Here is a 19,573-nt window from a genome sequence, read left to right on the forward strand (position 1 = left end):
TAACTGGACTCTGCACTCTCAACTCGATGAACCTGGCAACATTAGAGCTCTTGTATACTGTGCAAACAATATTCAGCAAAATTATATATTTTGCTGATGCTATTTGCCATTATCACTCTTCTAAACTAAAGGTCCTTCAGAATTGTCATCTTCCTAATTTAATGTTTTGGTCTGATTAATAAACACAACACAATAACATGCAAGACAGCATGAGTAAAAACCAGCCCTATTACCCAAGAAAGTAGCTGGATTTTACTAAATCAAGACCAATACAAGAGAGGAAGGGGTCTTGAAAATTAGTTATTTCATTAAATTCACTGCAATCTAAATTAAGCATTAAAAAAGGACATTACTATTCTAGGTTCCTCTTGCGACTCCAGCTTTGAACCAAAAAGTTAGCTGAGAAATCTGTATGGTAACACCAAGAACATAACCCCCTGCATAACCCCTTAAAAGCTTGCCTTTAGTAAATAGATACAGATATTTCCCAGCAACTACAATTAAGCATAAAAGAATACAGAAGATAATGCAGTAATTATATTTATCTAGGTCAAGTTTGGCAGCTTTTTCAGTCCCCAGTTCCATGTGCCCAAAAGGGAAAGTCATCTGCATTTGGCTCACTAAGCTAAAAATATGATGTAGCTGCGAAGAGATTGCTGAAAACAGCTGGAAACAGTATTAGGGTAACTATTTGGACTAGTTTGTATCCAAATGTGTATGACAATGGAGCAACAATCATTTTAATTCTCCAAATTTTCTTTCCTACTCAATCGCAGAACTGTTTTATTTGCTATGTGGACTGAAAACATTCAGAAATACGTTAAATTTGGCTGTGGTTGGGCAACTATGAGAAAACAAAGACATTTCAACACACACTTACTCTTCAGAAATCCCCACGCTTGTCAAATAAACCCACCACGCCTGTACGTTCAAGTAAAGTTTGTGCTAATTGAATGAAGTAATGAAGGTCTGATGAAGTAAAGAAAGCAATAAAGAGCCTTCCTTTTCAAAGGTATGAAAAAGAGGGTAAAACGTGGCTGGCTGAACACCAGCCTTCCTCTAGCGCTAACGGAAATGAAAGGGTACGGAAAAGAAGTTTGGACTGACTGAGCCTCATGACAGAAGTACCACTTCACACTGCGTGGGAAATGTGCATATGAAGGAATACAGAAGCGATGTGGAGACACATTTATATCACTGACGGGAATGCTGATGCACACCAGTAAACCTGTTCCATTGTTCCTTTTCTATGAATACTACACTGAGAGCAGAGGGGTTTTCTTGTTTGGCAGCCATCACTAGCCCAGCAGAGGTAAGCAGAGGTTACAGATGTGACTGTAGTTAGGAAAACATCACCCATAACAGAAACCACCACACTTACAATAAAACACTAGTGCGTTTCCCCCTTACAAAGTGTGGTACTTAAGACCTCACATCTTAAAAGAGAAAAAAAAAAAAACACCAAATACTAGCCCCACACTGCTGGCTAAAACCAGCACCCCCAAGGAGCAAATGCAGGTTACAGTAAGTATTTTTCTTGCGAGCCCACATAAGAAAACGGTGCCTGCATTCCACGCGTTCTTCACTGCAGGGACAGCCGCAGCAGGAGGCAAGTTTCAAAAGCAAATGAGCACTGAAAACCTTCAGTCAAAAATTCATTTGTAAACAGTTATATAGCTGTTTTGATAAATTACATAGAGACATTCAATCTTTCTGCCGTATCAGCATGAAACTAGACTGTTTATGACAATTATGTTGTTTCATCAAAGCAAATTCCCTTTTCCAAACAAGTATCCCTGTAGAACAAGGATTCTTTGTTCTACAGAACTGTTAATTAAAAGAAGTTATGCAATTCAGAAAAGAAACAAAATGGGAAATAAAATGTATTTCAAAGGCATCTATATCAGTCCAACTAGACCCAGATTGACGTCACTGCCTATAATTGCCCAGAAGTAAATTCTTTATTAGTTGTCACGGGCAGAAAACGTAACACAGCAGAAGGCCAGAAGATAATGGGTACATTTTTGGATTTTAATACTTAAGCCTCAGTCCCAGAGTTATCCCAAGGGGGACCTTTGCTTACTGCTGCCGTTGAGGGTAAAAAGGTGGCTGGGGGGGACCTTGCCGCAGGACTGTCAGGCTCCGAGCTGCAGCAATTTTGGCCTCCTCAATACCTGCTCCCTCGGCCAGATCGCGGGACAGACAGAAGAGAGCAGGAGGAGTCCAAGAGAGCATCTAATCCTGCAAACAATCTTTGTGAGCAGCGCAGGAAAGCTCTGCGGGCCACAGGCTCCCAGGTCTTACCTCTTGGCTTGCATCTGACTAGAGCATGGGCTAGAGAAGAAATGAAGAAGTAAACCAGGTCATGTATGCATTTGAACTGACATTTTTGTTTGTACTTAAAACCTGCTGTTGTCTTTCCAGGAATGCATAAAACCCAGCCAAGTATTTTCTTAATATGTACACAGGCCAAATGCCAGAGATTATATATTCAAAGAAAAGAAATACATGGAGAATCTAGCAGCCTTAAATTTTTCTCAGATGCCAACACAAAGACTACATGATTAAAAAAAAAAAAAAGAAAAAAGATTTCTGTCTCTTAACATCTCTTAACAGAAATTCACATATGGACTCACAGGATGACCTGGTATGCAATGATTTTTCTCTAGTTAAATTCACTAGCAGCCCCATACACGGATACTGTGGGAAAAACTCTTCAGGGATTAGTGGGGTTTTGAAAATACTCTGCATCAAGGCAATGAAACTTTCACTGCAGTATCTTGTTTGTGCACGGCTTGAGAAAACGCGCATCCTTCAAACCCAAGCAAAAACAAGGGGCATCCACAACAGTTTCAGGAGAAGAAAAAGAGTTCTGGCAACAGGCACGATGTTTTGATGCTCTACTGATGCCACTATTCAATAACCTCAGAGCTGAACCCTCAGAAAGAGGGCTGCTTAACATTAAATAAGGCCATTCTACCATATATGTTTTCTCAGCCACACCGTACTCTTAGCGTCACAGCTGAGAAAAATAGGTCAGTACATGACAAAATGCATCCTTATAGCTTGTCACATCTACAGTGCCCTCCAAAACTAGTGTCATCTCAAATCATGGCTTTGATGAACAGAAATAAGAGGTGGTGGTTTGTTTTAATACATCCACATATACACACACAGAGATATAGACAGGGCTATAATCCACTTGTGTATATTGTTAAAATGTCTGTCTAGAGCAGTTCCATAATTATGGCGGATCTGAAAAAGGTGGTGCCTTTCAATAAGTTCTCTTGGTTTTGTATGTTTTCCCTGGGTAACACAAATTACAGTGTCCCACAGGAGCGCAGCTACGGAATATGAATGAAGGCGCCTCCTTCAACTGCAGTTACGTCCCAATTCAACAGTTTTAAAGCACAGTTTCCACGGCTAGTGCATTGCTGGGCATCCTAGCCAACATGGATAAATGTTACCTGTGTGTACTTGCCAGGAGAGGGGCATCATAAGACGAGTGGCAAACATAATGTAGCAGCAGTAAATGAAAAACAAAACCACTTCCCAACAAACCAGGGCCCACAACAAGGATCTGCCACAGTCTTTGGCTGAATTTACCTGAAGAAAAGAGATTTTTATTTTTCCGCACTTTAAAAAATGAACAAAAAAAACCACTCCAAACCACTGACGGCTTTACAATTAAAGTAGTGATACCTATGGATCAACATGACCAGAAGGAACTGAAAATAAAACTCAATACTACTGAGCGCCCCTTTGCAGATGTGGGAACAGATTATCCACCAAACTCACAAAATCAGGATTATTTCTGAACAAGAACTAGTAGGAAAAAAAACTAATGTGCCAAAACGGGACTATTCTAATGAAATAGGATATACCCTGAAAGCTATTAAAATGGTTGATTTAAGAGTCTGATTTTCTGTACTGACACTAGGCAACACAGTCGTGCTAGAAGGGATGGTCATTCCAGCTCATTTTTGTGGCTCAGCTGCAACGATAAGGCTATCTTTGAAAACCTAGGAAGGAAAAAAATGTAAAGCAAAGATTCAGTCAAGAGTACATCAGGAGAGAAAGCAATCAACTAACTTGTGGATAGAAGCACATCGGGTTCGATATTTATGTCAGGCTGCATTATTCCGATAGCCAAGAAACCTAAATAGTAGATTGCCACTACGTCATCTATATTGTAAATTTGCAACTGGATCTTCTGATGGCAGATGGAAACTATTCTAACTTCATTTTTATACTGTCAGCAGAAATAAGAATACAGCTTGTTATTATACAACTGGGTGTAATTTACTTCACACAAACACACACACATTATTTTTGGCGAGGCTCTTCAGTTTAAGGCGACAGTGCTCAATCCTTCTGCTCTCCTGCGAACCGTCTTTTTAGATAGTGCAAAGTGCACCTCGGTAAAGAGTTCGGCTCCAAAAAAAAAAAAACCAACCACTCCCTGAGGAAGAACTGTCTGTAGATTAAAAAGGTATCTGAAAATTATGAGATTGAAATTTCTACTGAGAAACAAGATCAGTAGGGAAAAGGATGAAAAAAAAGTGAGGTGATCAAAACAAGAGAAGCGGAAGAAAAGAAAGCAGCTGTATCCAAACATATTATCAATAGGATGTTGCAGAATAACAACTATTTGGGGCTTAATGACAGGCAAGAGCATGCACACGTTTCTTCCCAGAATGAAGAACTGAAGATATGACTTCCAATGGAGACATTTTACTTCAAAGCAGAGCAAGGTAAACGCACCACGGTTCTTGGGCGTGCTGGGATGGGTTGATTTAATCCCCTCCTTCTGATGATACACATTTATTTGAACGGAAGCTCATCTTCGGGGTGGGCTACAAATTGTTTAACAAGTTCTTCCTTAAATCCTCCAAGGCTACAAATCCCTCCTTATTCTTTCACAACCGGTATTTACATTTTTGACACAAAATAGAACACCTTCATTTGAGGAAGACGACCAACCACAAATATTTAGCATTGCCACCAAGGGACATTCAAGATAGCAAAAAATTACGAGCCAACACTCTGAAGCTAGAGGAGGAAGCTGAACCTCTGGGAGACCTTCCACATATCTGTAATTTGGTAGCACACTATACTTCAGGTTTTGACAACCTAGAGCCAATTTTTGTTCCAACTATTAACAGCCATATATTTGAACCAAATATGATGAACAGTTTTAGGATGACCAAAGCGCTTGCTTTTTTTGCAAGCAATCAACTGCCTAACCTTACTCAGTTGCCCCATTTCCAGTGAGGAAACCCTCCAAAAAGTATTGATAGGACAAGTTACCTTTTCCTGTACTCACTGTAACACTGTCAGTATGTTAAGTTGCCCAGAATCATTATGTTACGTTACTTCAAAAGTAATGCTGACCTTCAAAACGAACCTTTTCAAAAGCAAGATGTTACTTTTTATTCACAGAATGACTTCTTTGAGAATTTATGTTCTCCTTTCATTTGTGTTCCAAGAGAAACTTAAATCCTAGCTTACTTCCTTCCAGTCATACCTTTTATCTGGATTCTGAGAGGATTTGCTGCCTTAGAAAATGTGTACTTGGCACTGTTTGGGGGTTCGTTTTGATGTATAATGAAATCAAAATTGGAGGCAATAGATCCCTGAACAGGAACCACAGTGAAAGATCAGGAATTGCTTCTCTGTGTAGGGCAGGAAAAAAAAAATGTTTACTCCTATTGAATTTCAGGGTTCAGCACACATAGCAGGGCTCTTGAATTCTCTCTGGTGCTTGAACAAAAAAGAAGTCCCATACAGCACAAGGTGAAACTCTTTCTTTTCTACTCCAACAACCACATTAGAGAGCCCAGTTAAAACATTCCTTGACACAGCGACACCTTGGCTCTCTTGTGAAGCATAAACATGACTATGTTTAACCTAGTCCTTGAGTCAGATGACTGGTGTGCCGGATCCGTATAAAGCTCTGGCCTGGTTCAAGGACACTGCTAAAGCCCAGGGATGCTGGGTCTCTGCTGCCTTGAACAAGCCGCTCCTCCTTCCACCTCTCACCGCGTGAGGCAAAAGGAACACTCACACACTAACGCGCTGGAGAGCCCTTTTCTTTGAGTTCACTCCAGCTACTAGTCTACATTTTCTTTCTCTCCCCTCAACACGCACCCGCGCCCAATGAAAGTACCCTTTCTTTTTACTCAAAAAATGGTTTCCGATTGCCCCCAAGCATATGGAAGACTTCAACATCAAAAATGTTTGCACACGAGAAATTTCACTTTCTCCCAGTTTAAACATTAAGGGTTTTCTTCCTGCTTCTGAACTACAAAAAATAAATAGTAATAAAAATCAAATATATTGTAGTTACTGATGAGAATTGTCTAAACAGCCAGACTAGTTATAAACAGTCAGTGATGACAGACTACCATATGTTAAGCTTCCCATTATCATGCCAGAAAACATTATAATCACCTCAATTACAGCAACAGTGGTTTTTTTCCCCTCAGTGCCCATGTAACGCAAGAAAGTGCAACTTCTTCTGTTCTGTAGCGTATTGCTGCCTATAGCAAAGCGAGCATATGCACATACTGTCAAGCATTTGTGCAAACAGACCCAGTTGCCAAGTATGCAGCTAACCTAAATGGTCTCAAAAGGGGGAATCAAAGCAAAGTTTACCTTGTGTGTTTTGTTGAAATATTTTGTTTAGATCCAAAGAGGAAGCTCTGGAATGTGATTTCTGCGGCCTTGGAGGTGGAGTAGGGGGCTCTTCTCCCTTTTTCATAGCATCTTCTATTGATGTGCTAGAATAAGACCTAAGGAAGAAAAAAGCAGAAAAAGTTTTACTTCAGAAATTAATTTGAAACAACTACAGTGAATAGTAGCTAAAAATACACTGACCAGAACTCAGGTTCATGGTGGAAATTCTTTGCCCTAATGACTAAAAGTTCCCCCTTAGAACAAAACAGATTTATTTGGCAACAGAGGAACCTACACATCTGGGGAAAGGAACAGGTCACGCTTACGGGGGTTGTATTTTTTAAATTTATCACAGCTTCAGGCGTTTTTTCATAACTTTAACTGTCAACGGGATAAATGTAGCAACTATTTTGAATAAACCCGAGTAAAAAATTTTTCTCCCCCTACAGTTTCTGTTGCCTTTCCCAACTGTGAGGGTAGTGTCTATACAGGTACAGCTTCAACCTACCTCTTGGAAGTGTCTATTTTGTAATTTATAACATTCTAACTATCAGAATAATTTTTTTCATAGCAAACAGTCACCAAATTCCACAATATCCAGAAAAACTGAATGGCTCCAAAGTGACCAACACTGGTCAAATACATGTCTCAGTACATCCTTCTAGGCCTTTCCACAACCCATTAATCCCAATGCAGGGCATTTGCTAAGAAATTTGATTTTGCTGAATAGTGTCCAATATTTTTCAGCTGTTGTAGTTACCAGGTTTTCTGCAAGACAGAGAGCTTTGTTCAAAATGAGCACTGACAATGTGAGATGTTACACTTACTGTAACACATTACGCATGACAGGCAAGACCAAAAACACATTCGAGTAGGACAGAAATAACTCCCACTAATGGGAAACGGATCGGAGTTTTTTGCCAAACAGGCTGTTGTTAGAAAACAGCTCTTTAGCGGGACAGACATTTGGCAATGCTGATCCCGTGCTTCTGATGCAAACTTCAATAAATACAGGAGTGAAAGTCGCAATTGCTTCAAAAGTGACATGTGACACAAAAACCTCTGCTGATGCTGAATTTTTTGTCTTGGTAGAGTTTTGTATACCGTATCCAACCTAACCCAACCACCCTGAAATAAATGGGAAAGTTTTGACCCAGGATCTTAAGGTTTTATGCTTTTACTTTCCACGTTATGCAGTGTATATTTTACTTGTATTACAACTGCGCATCCTAACAGTTTGAGAATTTTAATTTTATTTTTTTTTTTAAGATCGAGTGAGATAGCAGCTACCAGGCAAAAATATGCCTGCCCCAGCAGTACCACCACAGAGCCCTGTGACACTGAATTGTTGCTTGCAGCAGGCAGACCCAGCACCTAAAAGTCAGTTAAGAGTGAGCAGCTGAGAAACTGCACAGCTTAGGCTAGAAAGGCGGGCTCCAAAGCTGAGAGCTGTAAGAGACTCAAATCGTAAGCTCCGGTGGTCAGGCACAACTGAAGACAAGAGACCCTCGAGGTTATAGAGCCCCCCAGGCTACGCAGGATGAGCGAAGCAGGTGGTCTGAGTTCCAGGATGTGCTCAGGAATCTCTAGTCCCAACTTCTGCACTGATGTAGTGACATGCAGCCATATGTGAGACAGTAGTCACATTCAAGTGACTTTTTTCGAACTTGTTTAAGCATTTGCTATTTTATGCATTTTTGTGTAAAATCCTTTTTACACATTTTTTGCATATTTGCAATTTATGATTCAGTAACACAGCAAGAAAATTTAAAAAAGTATGAAAACTAGAAAGCTTTGGCTAGCAGCAGCAAAGCAACACACAAGGCATGTTCAGTCTTCCTGGACGTAGGTCCTAAGAACAGAGGATTTCAATCTTCATTCATCATGCTTATAGCTGATCCTCTCTCATTAGCAGCCTTAGACAAGCCTGTAAGGAGGGAGCTCCTGATTATACTCTCATTACCTAAGAAAAAGAAATGAAGCCCTCTAACTAGCATTAAAACAAAAATAAATTTTGAAGGTGAATGCATGATATGGCTACACACCAGAATGGTGAACAGTCAAACCCAACACAAAATGCATTTATACGCAGTATTTTCCTGCACATGTTTCCCTTTTCTTTCAAACATCCAAATTCAGCAGGTGTCATTTCTAGCACACAACAGTGTAAGCCCGTAAGCCCTTCCACCACACACCAACCAGGCACAGTCAAGTACAGGCACACCAATGAAAGGGTCCACTCACCCACAGCCGAGAGCTGAGCTACAACTGCTGCTTCCGTGGGACTGTGCAGTGTCTCCCTCCATATGCAACCACTGTGCAGGTTTCAACAGCATAAAATTGCTGCGAACCTTCTCCTGCAATGGGGTGGTCCCCGCTGTCCCACCACGGTGCTCCTGGGGCAGGGCTGGGGACAGTCACCACCCCAATGAGGCTGAGGGGCTGGACATACAGGCAACAACCCAGCACCTTATAACCAGAGATCACAGGGCTCTAGGCAGTACTTAACACAGGGTCTATAGCTTACAGATCTCTCCTGGCAAATCTGTCTTTTATCTGAGCTGGATTTCCAGCACAACACCGATTAAATAAAAAATTAAAAATGCTACACCAGTTCTTGCGCCTTGTGTCTATCACCAGAGGAATGTATGCCTTCTCCTGAAATAGAAAAGAAAGCAGTACCTGGATCGGGGTCTGGCTTTAAGTGCATTAGATTCCTGAGCAGCTGAAACAGAAAAGAAAAAAGAACCACTAAAACATCATATTTTAAATAAACTCCTTTAACTGAAGGATCAGTGTTCATTAAAAACATGAGCGTTGCAAATGTGTAAGTGAGAGTGTGCTCATCTCACATGAGCAATGAGGACTGATTTCTCACTTCTCCTTCCCCTTTGTTTTTATAGTGTGTGAAGGTCCTACGAATTCAAAACCCCGCATGTAGTCAGACCTTCACCTTTTAATTTGGTTACCAGAACACAGGAAAAGCAATAGGTCTGACAGCACTGACCTGTACTCTTGGATGTAGTCGTGACAAAGCAACAAAGGAACACCATAAACTTTCCACAGAAAACATCTTACTCCTAATCCAGATCTCTATGAGTTGCCCAGCTTCCCAAAGCATGAAGGCTTATGTCCTTCCAAAATACTTCAACTAATAAGTATAAACGTATCTCTTCTTACCACCACACATTAAAAGAAATGAACGCATCAGGTTGAGACTACTTTGACGTTGGGAAGGAAAAGTATTTGAAGGTAAAAAGCTTTAAAGGATAAGTGTTGGTCAAACACATTTCTATCAATGTAAAAGTTGGTTTCTTTTATTTGGATGAATTCCCAAAATACTGCCACACGCAGGTTTTATGTGATAGGAAAACAACAGTGCTGACTTACCTTCTCTGAGTGATTCCTCGAGGCTGTTCCTTGGTTTACATAGTCTTTTTGTGACTTTTCTGTTACTCTCCTTCCTAACATCAGATAATTTTGAGAAAACGCATCTGTGTGACTGCTTTCAAATTCAGCCCACTGAGATATCCTCACTGTACCGCAGCAGCACCAACGGTCCCAATGCACACACAAAGTGAATCCTTGTACTTTTCCCAGTTTTCTGCTAATCAAGGTACAACACTTAAGAGAAGCAAGTAGGTTGGGGAAAAGAAAAATAATTCCCAGAGTTTCTAGCTTCCTTCAGATATGTGCCTACTCCGAAGTCAGACATTTATCACCAGCTACTCTACAGCACGACCTGGGAATACGACGGATCCTCCAAAACACAGAGCAGGAGCTACCTGCGGCTGCAGCTGGCAAACGCTGACTTTACAATGGCTTGCATTGTACTACCGCATATACCCTCCATAGGAGGCTTTAGGCTCTCAGAAGGCAAGCAGCAGCATATGGCACATGTATAGCCACACACTATTTCTTCATAAAGGAAACTGCTTTAAAGATCACGCAGTGCTAGTTGGTGCTTGGGATGGAACAAACCCAAATGTGGCTGGCAATGACACAAAAACCCACTTATAAACCAAGCTCTAGTAGATTATTGTCACCACCACACTGGCTCACAGACATTCCAGATTTCTGTGCAACAAACTCTTCCTAGCAACTAAAGGGGAGAGGGAGAATTATTATTAGAAATATGCAGTGGTGATAATCCTCCCCTCTCTCTGTGTCAAACTCCCAGAGAATACAACTTTAGAAACCGCTTCCCTACAGCCATATGACCCAATTTTTCCAATGCTGCAATTGCCGATTATTAAATTACATGCACAATTATTAAACACATGCCACTTAGAAATAGGAAGTATAAATCCTTTCCAAGCTAAGCCTTGTTTAAGAACCTTCAAATTTTTCTTCTTTTATGAAGACCATAATTCCGGTCGTACTTTTAGAAAGCCTTTCTTCTAAAAAGCTACAGGTAAAACTGTCATTCAAACTCTCTCAGGACATCTTGTTGAGGTAAACAGGAAAGCACACGAGGAAAAGAGAATCCCAAAATAACTACTAATAAAAAATGATAGCAATATAATACTACTGCCAAGGAATTTTTTTTAAGCTTTTGAAAAATCAGGAAATTCAAGGCTACAGTTACACAATACCCAGACTTAGCTTTATCTTTCAGAAGAAGTATAATATGAAAAATATTATAAAGCAGTTAGTTTGTTTTAGGACATACAAATAATTGTGACAGGATTTCCACATAATGTGCACATCAAATGTGCGTTATTTTGGTACACTCAGCCTCTGTGTACTTTGTGTTTGAGATGCAGGTTTATACACACCCCCACATAATCACTCAAGATGCCAGAAAACTATTTATCCAGTTCATGAATCTTCTATATTTCTATAGGCCTAATTTACATGAAACTGACATAAAATTAAAGCTGTTGAGTAAATTAATTACATTAATTATTTAAAAGTTTGTATGATTCCTGGAGTAGTACAGCCTGATGAAGTGAACAGCTCGGTCTGCACTAATCAAGATTGTACACGATGATGAACTCTTATTTATTTATTCACGTCACAGGAGAACGTGAAGGTTCCTGTTTTGGGTGCTTAACTGCTCCCACCCCCCTTTGCCAGTACAACTTCATTTAAATGTTCCTAAAGATGCAGGCTCAGTAACTTTTGGCTGTAGCCTGATGGCTTATACTCAGTTGGTGCCTCCTTGCTTTACAGCCCGATTATCAGATGGAAAACTGTACCGTAAAAGGTGCAAGTTTGCTACACTGCTAAGGAAGACCCTAAGAATTCCCCACGAGTTTAAATCACCCACACTGACTCATCTATTACCTCTTACTGGTGGCCTAGGCAGAAATACGCAATTTAAATGCTCACTAATTTGGCCCTTAATCCCTTAAATGTCCAAGGCCAACAATGATTTTGCTCTTAGGAGCCTAAATAAACTGGCCAGATATCTGGAGATGCTGAGCGTACAAGGTTTTTACTGACTCCACATTTCTAGTCCTCCTGATGGCAAAGAAAACTTTCCCATAATGAACAGTGTTATATTTCCTGAAGTTCCATAAACAGTCCAAATGGATAACCGAAGGAGGATGTAAAATTCTGCCCGTTTCATCCCAACTGAGTTTTCATCCTGAAGGTTAATGATTACGATGACCTTTCAAGAATGATGACTAATTCTGAAATAACCACTCAATTACTGGGCTGTATCTAGCCCACTGCATAAATAAACATTTTTACTTCTAACATCAGTCGTATCGTGCAACCGGAGAACGTGCTGGCTCAAACCCTCAAGGTGCAGGACAGAGAGGGTGAAACCTCTACAGCGACAGGACTCATGACAATGGGGTGAAACTCTGCCACCAACTCCCTTGGTATACAAACACAGCAACGCTGCTGGAGGAGCACAGCAGCATCCAGAAGACCTCCCTGACTTGACGATGAAGGACACGGGGGAAGGAGGACAGTGGCACAGGAGATGTGCAGGTGACAATAGTTTTTTTTCCAAAGTGTACCCAAGATGGAAGTGCTGAAATGAAAATAAAACTGCCTGGGGTGCTCCTGGGTGAAATGGCGGGGAAGAGAACAGAACTGAAAGTCTTGTGACCACCCTTCTCTCGCCTGGAGAGGGAAGTGTAAGAGTGTGTGGGTGTGTATGTGTGTGTGTGTGTGTGTGTGAAGGAGCAGCAGCAATCACTCAAGAATAGGAGCTGAAGATAGGAAATCTGGCAGCTGCCAAGTGTTTGAGAAGAAGCCAGGAAAAAAAAAGCTGGGAAATGAGGCATGCAGCTGTTGAGCAGCCATGAATAAATCAAACTATAAGACAAAACTGCTGTGACAGACACGTTGGGTCGGTTTTCTTAACCAACGATATCTTCATGAGTAAAAACATTTATGCAAAAGGAAAAAAAAAAGCAAGTCCAGATTTCAGCTTGACTGGGACCAGGGAGGGCTTGAAAACAGCCTTACCAGTCTAGGAAAATGATTAACAAAGAGAAAGGCAAGGGAGGCCTGATGAATTGAACTGAATGCATGGGAAGTTTCTGGAGCATCTAAGCAATTTTGACAGACGCTGTTCCAGAAATAACATTTTCCAGTATGATAGGAACAAGGAGTGAATGTTGGAGCTGGAGAGAGAACAATCAGGGGTGGTTTCAACAAAGAACCTCTTCCCTAATCAAAAGCTTATGTGAGTGCTGTAAGTGCCACAGGTCTGTGTTTCCAAAAGGCTATTGACCCTTAAGCTCCTTGACAGAAAATATGAAATCTCAGTTTTTTACAAAGAAACAGGCCATTTCAGAATAGTTACTGAATACTTACTCCATACTTCAGAAGAGCTTTTATCAAGAGGTACAATATTCGTGCATCTCGTTTGTAGTACAAAAAAAAAACAATTCAGACTCCTTACAAAATGCTACATTAAAAACATTTCCCACACATGGAGAATGCACATCCGCTAACAACCAGGGAAAGAAAGCACGAAAACCTTTCAACAACCTGAAGTACTAATTAAGATTAATTTTGCAAGTAGTAGTCATTATGAGATAAAAGCTAATTTCAGTTGTAAAATAGTATGAAACAAAATGGATCTTAACAAAAAAATTAATCAAATTACATTAATTTAGGCTTACTGTGATATAGAAATATTTGATCAAAATTCTAATGGAAGTAACACGTCATTTTTTTTATCCTTACCTGTTTTCACAGTCAAGTGCTGAAATTCCTTTGGTATCGTTTTGAGAGCAGTGCTTACTTTAAGAGCTTAAAAAAAAAAAAAAAACAACAAAACAAACAACGAAAGTTAGTTTAAGTATGTGCAGGTAAAATCTACAGGTGTCAACTCAGAGAAAGGATCATCTAAACTGGTATTAGAATGTCTAATAATGCTAAACCTACTTGAAAAGAAAACAGAAGTAGCCAAATACCCTCAGAACACCCAAGCACTCAAAAAACCTAACAATTTTTAAGAGCACAAGAGTCAAGAACAGGAAGGCCTACACCCAGGCTGTCAAATCATCCTGAATTTTGAGAACTTGGGGGTTTGGTGCCTAAATCCACAGCCTTCCATCTCAGAGATGTAGCGCTGTCACAGAGGCAGCAGCTGGTGACACCTGGCAGAGCTGGGACTCATCTCTCCCCAGGTTACAAACCTGGAAAGCCAGGAGGGACGGGCTGCTTCTGGCAACTGAAACCTCACCAGCCTCCCCCAGGGAACGTCACACAGCATCCACACAGCCAGGGTTAAAGTTCAGGAAATCCCAATCTTCATGCTTATTCCCCTTCCACTGACACCTACGCATCCTTTATTAATGACTTTCTTAAGGCATTCTTAATGCATTGTAGTCTATTTTAATGTACTGGAATACACAGGTGTCCTGGTTTGAGTGACACAGGACCAATTTTCTTCTAATGCTTGGGAAAAATGCACTTTTAGAAGACTCTAGTGTCTGAATTGGTGAAAATATTTACTTTATAGCCAGCTACGGTATGTGGGTTTCAAGGTCTCAGTGGTTTTGAGTTAGCCAGGTGTGGGGATGAGGAAGAGCGAGACCCGGGCACTTGACCCCAGCTGGCCACCAGGGTTATTTCACACCATGAACGCCACATTCAAAATTAGAAAGTTTGCTGCCCTCTCTCCCTTGACAGCAGCGATCCAGCGAACTTCTTGCCCCAGTGCCAGACCCAAGTCCTTCCCTTCCTCCCGAAGCCATAGCGCTCACAGTGTCTGACATTTGCTGTCCACTGCTGGGAGTGCACAGCTGCCTACTGATAGAATTGGCTGAGTGTAATCCTTGTATATTTTATTTTGGTCTCGGGATCAATACTGGTTCTTTAGTATTTTCAATGTTAATTATCTAACCTTATTCTACTAAATTTGTTTATATTTCAACCCTCGTGTTTCTTTGTTTTTCCCTGATTCCTCTTCCCAGGTGGGGAGGGGCCATTGGGTGATAGAATGATTGTCTAAACAACAATAAATTGTTATGGGTTTCTCAAACACTAACAACAGTATTATAAATGATCACTTGAAATGAAGCTTCCCATCTCCATCTGCCTTTATCAAATAAAACATGTGGGAAAAGTCTGGTTCTTGTGATCCAGTTCTATTTACATTATCTTCCACATTTAACTATATTATAACCTGACAGAGTGGAGCTAATTTACTTGTATAATTTTGAAAATGCAGGAACATTTGCTTCTACAGTCCTGAACTATGGGTTCTTGACTTCTGGGGAGATACCCTCAGTCAGGAGAGCAATCTGCTCTTTCGTTTGTCAGAACAGCAAAAAATGGCAGAACAAGAGCATCCGTCCTTTGGCTGAAAAGGTAGGAATCTGTGTCATAAACACAGCAAATCTTCAGCCCTGAAGGACTGCATGTACCAAAGCAGCTTCCCATCTGATTTAACATATCAGCTACCAAAAGCAAAGCGCAAGTTTTTCACTTACACAGGAAAGAAAAAAAAAAAAGGTTCCTCAAGTAAAAAGTAAATCTTCCCTAGACATATGAAAGCAATAACCTTCAAGGCTCAGGTCCTGCTCTTGTCCATTACGAATTCTATGACAAAACAAACCTTGCCAACAAAACATGAATTTCTTGGAATACACTGACTTGTCAGAATGTTTTACAAACACCCATCAAATCTGACACCCTATCTCTGAACCAGGGGCACTGGGAATCTGTCAAACTCAGTCACACCTGAGTGTGGAAGGGGATTCGGGAATAAGAACTACCAGGTCTCACAGCTCTGATGCAATCTCAGCATGTGGACAGCTGAGAGGTCAAGCTGTCATTTTTTTTAATTAACGTATAATCCACAGCTCTGAAAATAAGGCTACAAAATACCCACAACCGTTTTGTTTCCATAACTGAGGGACTGAGAACGTGAAAGGGCATATAACAGGGAATGACTGTGTGATGATCCATCACCCGTTCTGGAAGCCCTAGTAGCTGCTGAGGGGAAAAAGAAAAAGATCACTTCAATTTCACATGGCTTGCTGCTGGCAGATTTCAAGTGAAAGAAATGAATTGAGTATTTTCAATTCGGTTTGTCTAAAACTTTTGTTTTGAGAGAAAATATAAGGACTTTTTTTTTTTTTTTAACAGGAATAAAAACTAAATGTGAAGTGTTGCTATTTCCTGCAAAAAGGGAAATCCAAGATTTGGCACAACGGAGTCTTTACTCTTTCAAAATTCCTGATAACAGCACTTACAGCTTTGTTAAAATAAGAAGTGTGACATTAATTGCCTTACAACTAGACATATTTTAGAAGGTGCATTTCATACCATTCACATATGATAGAACTAATTTTGAAGCAAACACATCCATTATTTGTCTTCAACTCGGCTTCAACAAAAGCAACGTCTTGCTTTTAAATCTACAGCAACACACACCCAGATTAGAAATTAAAAATACCGTTGTTTCTGTCAGCAAATATATGGAATTACTAATAACACACAGAACTTAATCCATAACAGGGGAGGGAAAAAACAAGTGATTTCTTTGAATACCTTGTTTGTCCTCTTTCTTTCCATCTTGTAACAGGGCAGAGTTATCGGGTACCTCTTCAGCTGATGCCTTCTTAAAGAAAGATGTATTTATTATACTGATTGGCGTAGCATCCACATTTCCACAGTTAAATATTTAAGAATACAGACCAAAACAAATAGAGGCGATTTTCTCTCTTGCACCACGATTTGCTTTGCAAAATAAAGAAGCAGAGAGGACCTTCAAAAAGACAACTGTAACTCTGCTTTTCAAGGTACACCAGTTCCACACCTGAAATTAGTTTGAGAAGCACTTAAAAAGTGACTCACAAGGAACTAAGGACTATATGTAAGGAGAGACTTCTCGAAACACAGCAATGCCATTCTGTGTTTTCTTTTCTTTTTGTGTGTATCACCTGTTTGAGGGTTGAGAAAACCTTCTCCAGCCCCTTGACAAGAACTAGTCTCCATCAGAACAGCCTCTCTAGCCAAAACTCGAGCTGTACTGCAGAGCCCAGTAGTTCTGCATCTAAAGTCCTATGGCTGAGGTGGCTGATCCTTGGACTACTCTTTTCTTTCAACATGCAATCATGGAGATGGGAAAAACAAGTTTCATTAGCATGTCTGCTGGAGGCCCATTCAAGCCTCTGATAGGAAAACAGGGAACTGCTCCCCGGCCTTATTCCTTAACTTTTCTTTACTTCAGCAGCAACTTGTAATACAGGTATTTCTTGTTCTTGTAACTTCTGCTGTGTAGTTCACAAGAAGGAACCAGGAACAAGGTCTACTCTGCAGCCAAAACAACAATAAAGCAAATGTCAGAAACCCCAAGCTTCCCTAAATATTAAGTGATGCTGGTTGTTTTTTTTTTTTTTTTTTACCAGTGAGCATGGAAAAGGTTACAATCCATTAGGTCTAAAAATAAATAAAATTCAGAAACATAGATTTTGCAGACATTAAAAGACAGCAAACAAAATCTCGAAGCAGTAATTCAAGAAGGCCAAGTCCAGAGTAAAAGGCAACGACATCTATTTTACAAAGTTGCACATGGGATTCCCTAATGCTTCTGGGGAAGCAACATAGCAAAAATACAGCTTGAGGACTCCAAAAACATTTAAACAAAACACGCCACATCCCTAGCTAGCCGTGACACTCTAAAGAGCATCAGACTAAAGGCCTAATTCAGTGCATGCTTGAATCGATGGAATGACTCTCACAAATTTCAATGAACTGTGAGCATGACATTTCTGAGGGAGTTTAGAGCAGCCCCAGCCAGTCATTTTATGTATGTAGCGTGAAATCTTGTGTCTTATCTTTAAGCTTTGGGCAGCAAGAAAGCTTGTGGAAAAGAGCCAGAGGAATGGAAATGAAAAATAAAGAAAAAAAGAAAAAATAAAAAGGAAAAGACAGACCAGAACCCCAGAACCAGAGTGGGAGATAAAAGCTTGAGGAAAAAATACAGGAAGACAAAACCTCCTCAGTTAATAAAAAGCAGTCACCCTTGTCATTCTCGAGCATAACATTAGCAGTCTCTGTGTGTTTTTGCAAGTTTAACAAAGCCTAGCATTCAGGTGACCTGCCTCCTGCCATTATTTTCTTTATGGATGCATTCAAGAACTGTTTCCATTGTATTGCAGTACTGTAGTTCAGCAGTCACAGTAAAAATGGTCTTCTGAAATTCAATTACACAGCTTGAATGGATGATAGGTGGAAAGAGACTAAGACATGGAGATAACGCATAACTGATTGCATTGATAATATATTTTTAATGTAGTGATCAAGTATCTAAACTATATTTCCTCAAGTAGCCAAGCTACAAATTAAATTGCAACAGTGAATTACTGCACTTCCCACACAGGGAGATGGAATGGGAGATGAATTACTGACCTTCCAAATAATACTCATTCAGTGTATTAATTCCGAACATAAAAACATCCATTGAACAAAAAAGAAAAAAATCAAGTCAAAATCATTCTCAAACCCGTTTTGAGAAGAGATTTTATATTCCATTAATCTTGGATAACAAAGGACCAAAATAACAAGGCCCTGAAACAAACTAATTGAGAGCTTTGCCCTACACGTCTAAGAGCCAGACAGTGAAGAAATGGAGCAAAACCACTCAAACAATTGTGACATAGTCAGGTAACACTATCCGTGCTTAGCCAGCGGGCAATAGTGCTACGGAATTCTTCTTCGTTTTCAACCTAGCTACAAAAAAACCTAATTTTGCAGAACATCCTGCCACCTTGCAGAACCTAGGAATGGAGCAGAAGATCCAGCTGTTTCCCCAAGAACATTATCTGGCTACAAAGGCAGCACAGTAATATGCAAGTTATTGGCAGTTATGGTGAGAATGTCTCAAGGAGGAGAGCGCAGAGATAAGGCAGAAGAGGTCTCAAAGCTTAACTGCTGAAAATTAAACATAAAATGGGAGACTTGTTGCTTGTTTGTTTGTTTGGGTTTTTTTTTTTACATTTTGTGCTGTATACCCTCTACAGCTATTTAATTATTACTATAATATTCTTATTATCATCTCTGATGCAGCAGAAAAATCTAAAAAGAAAGAAAACATACAATGTTATTGCTTACGAAATCATCTCCTCCCCTATTTATCCCTACTCTGCACACACGTTCAAGGACCACAAACAAGAAGAGCCTAAGACCCAGGTATTTAACAAGATTATAAAACTGTATTGGTTGGGTTACTGAAATGACATTTTATTTCTGAGAAACACAACTCTGAAAGCAAGATTTCTGGGCTTTCTGAAATATAGAATAGAACGTTCTAACCTCACAGCCCCAAAGCCTGGGCTACTAGAGAGCACACTTCCTCACAACTCTGCAATAACCAAAGACCACTTTGCGTATCTGGGTAAGCACTTGCGAAGCCAGTATCCTAAAAAAAACAAGGGCTCCCTAGGCCACAGAGACACTGAAGTAGATCCTG

The 19,573-nt window shown here is 40.2% G+C and overlaps 1 protein-coding gene across 1 annotated transcript in view; it reads right to left on the reverse strand.

Annotated features, from left to right (window-relative positions):
• REPS2 (RALBP1 associated Eps domain containing 2) overlaps window positions 1-19,573 on the reverse strand; it is a gene marked incomplete at its 5' end in the record, with an annotated part of 105,800 nt that overhangs the window by 26,267 nt on the left and 59,960 nt on the right. The window contains 4 exons of the mRNA XM_082498509.1: window positions 6,658-6,794; window positions 9,361-9,403; window positions 13,834-13,899; window positions 16,651-16,720. Of these exons, the coding sequence (XP_082354635.1) occupies window positions 6,658-6,794; window positions 9,361-9,403; window positions 13,834-13,899; window positions 16,651-16,720 (316 nt within the window). The remainder of the gene's footprint in view (window positions 1-6,657; window positions 6,795-9,360; window positions 9,404-13,833; window positions 13,900-16,650; window positions 16,721-19,573) is intronic.

Source organism: Vanellus vanellus, assembly GCF_965231255.1.
Source record: "Vanellus vanellus genome assembly, chromosome: 1".
Lineage (NCBI taxonomy): Eukaryota > Metazoa > Chordata > Aves > Charadriiformes > Charadriidae > Vanellus > Vanellus vanellus.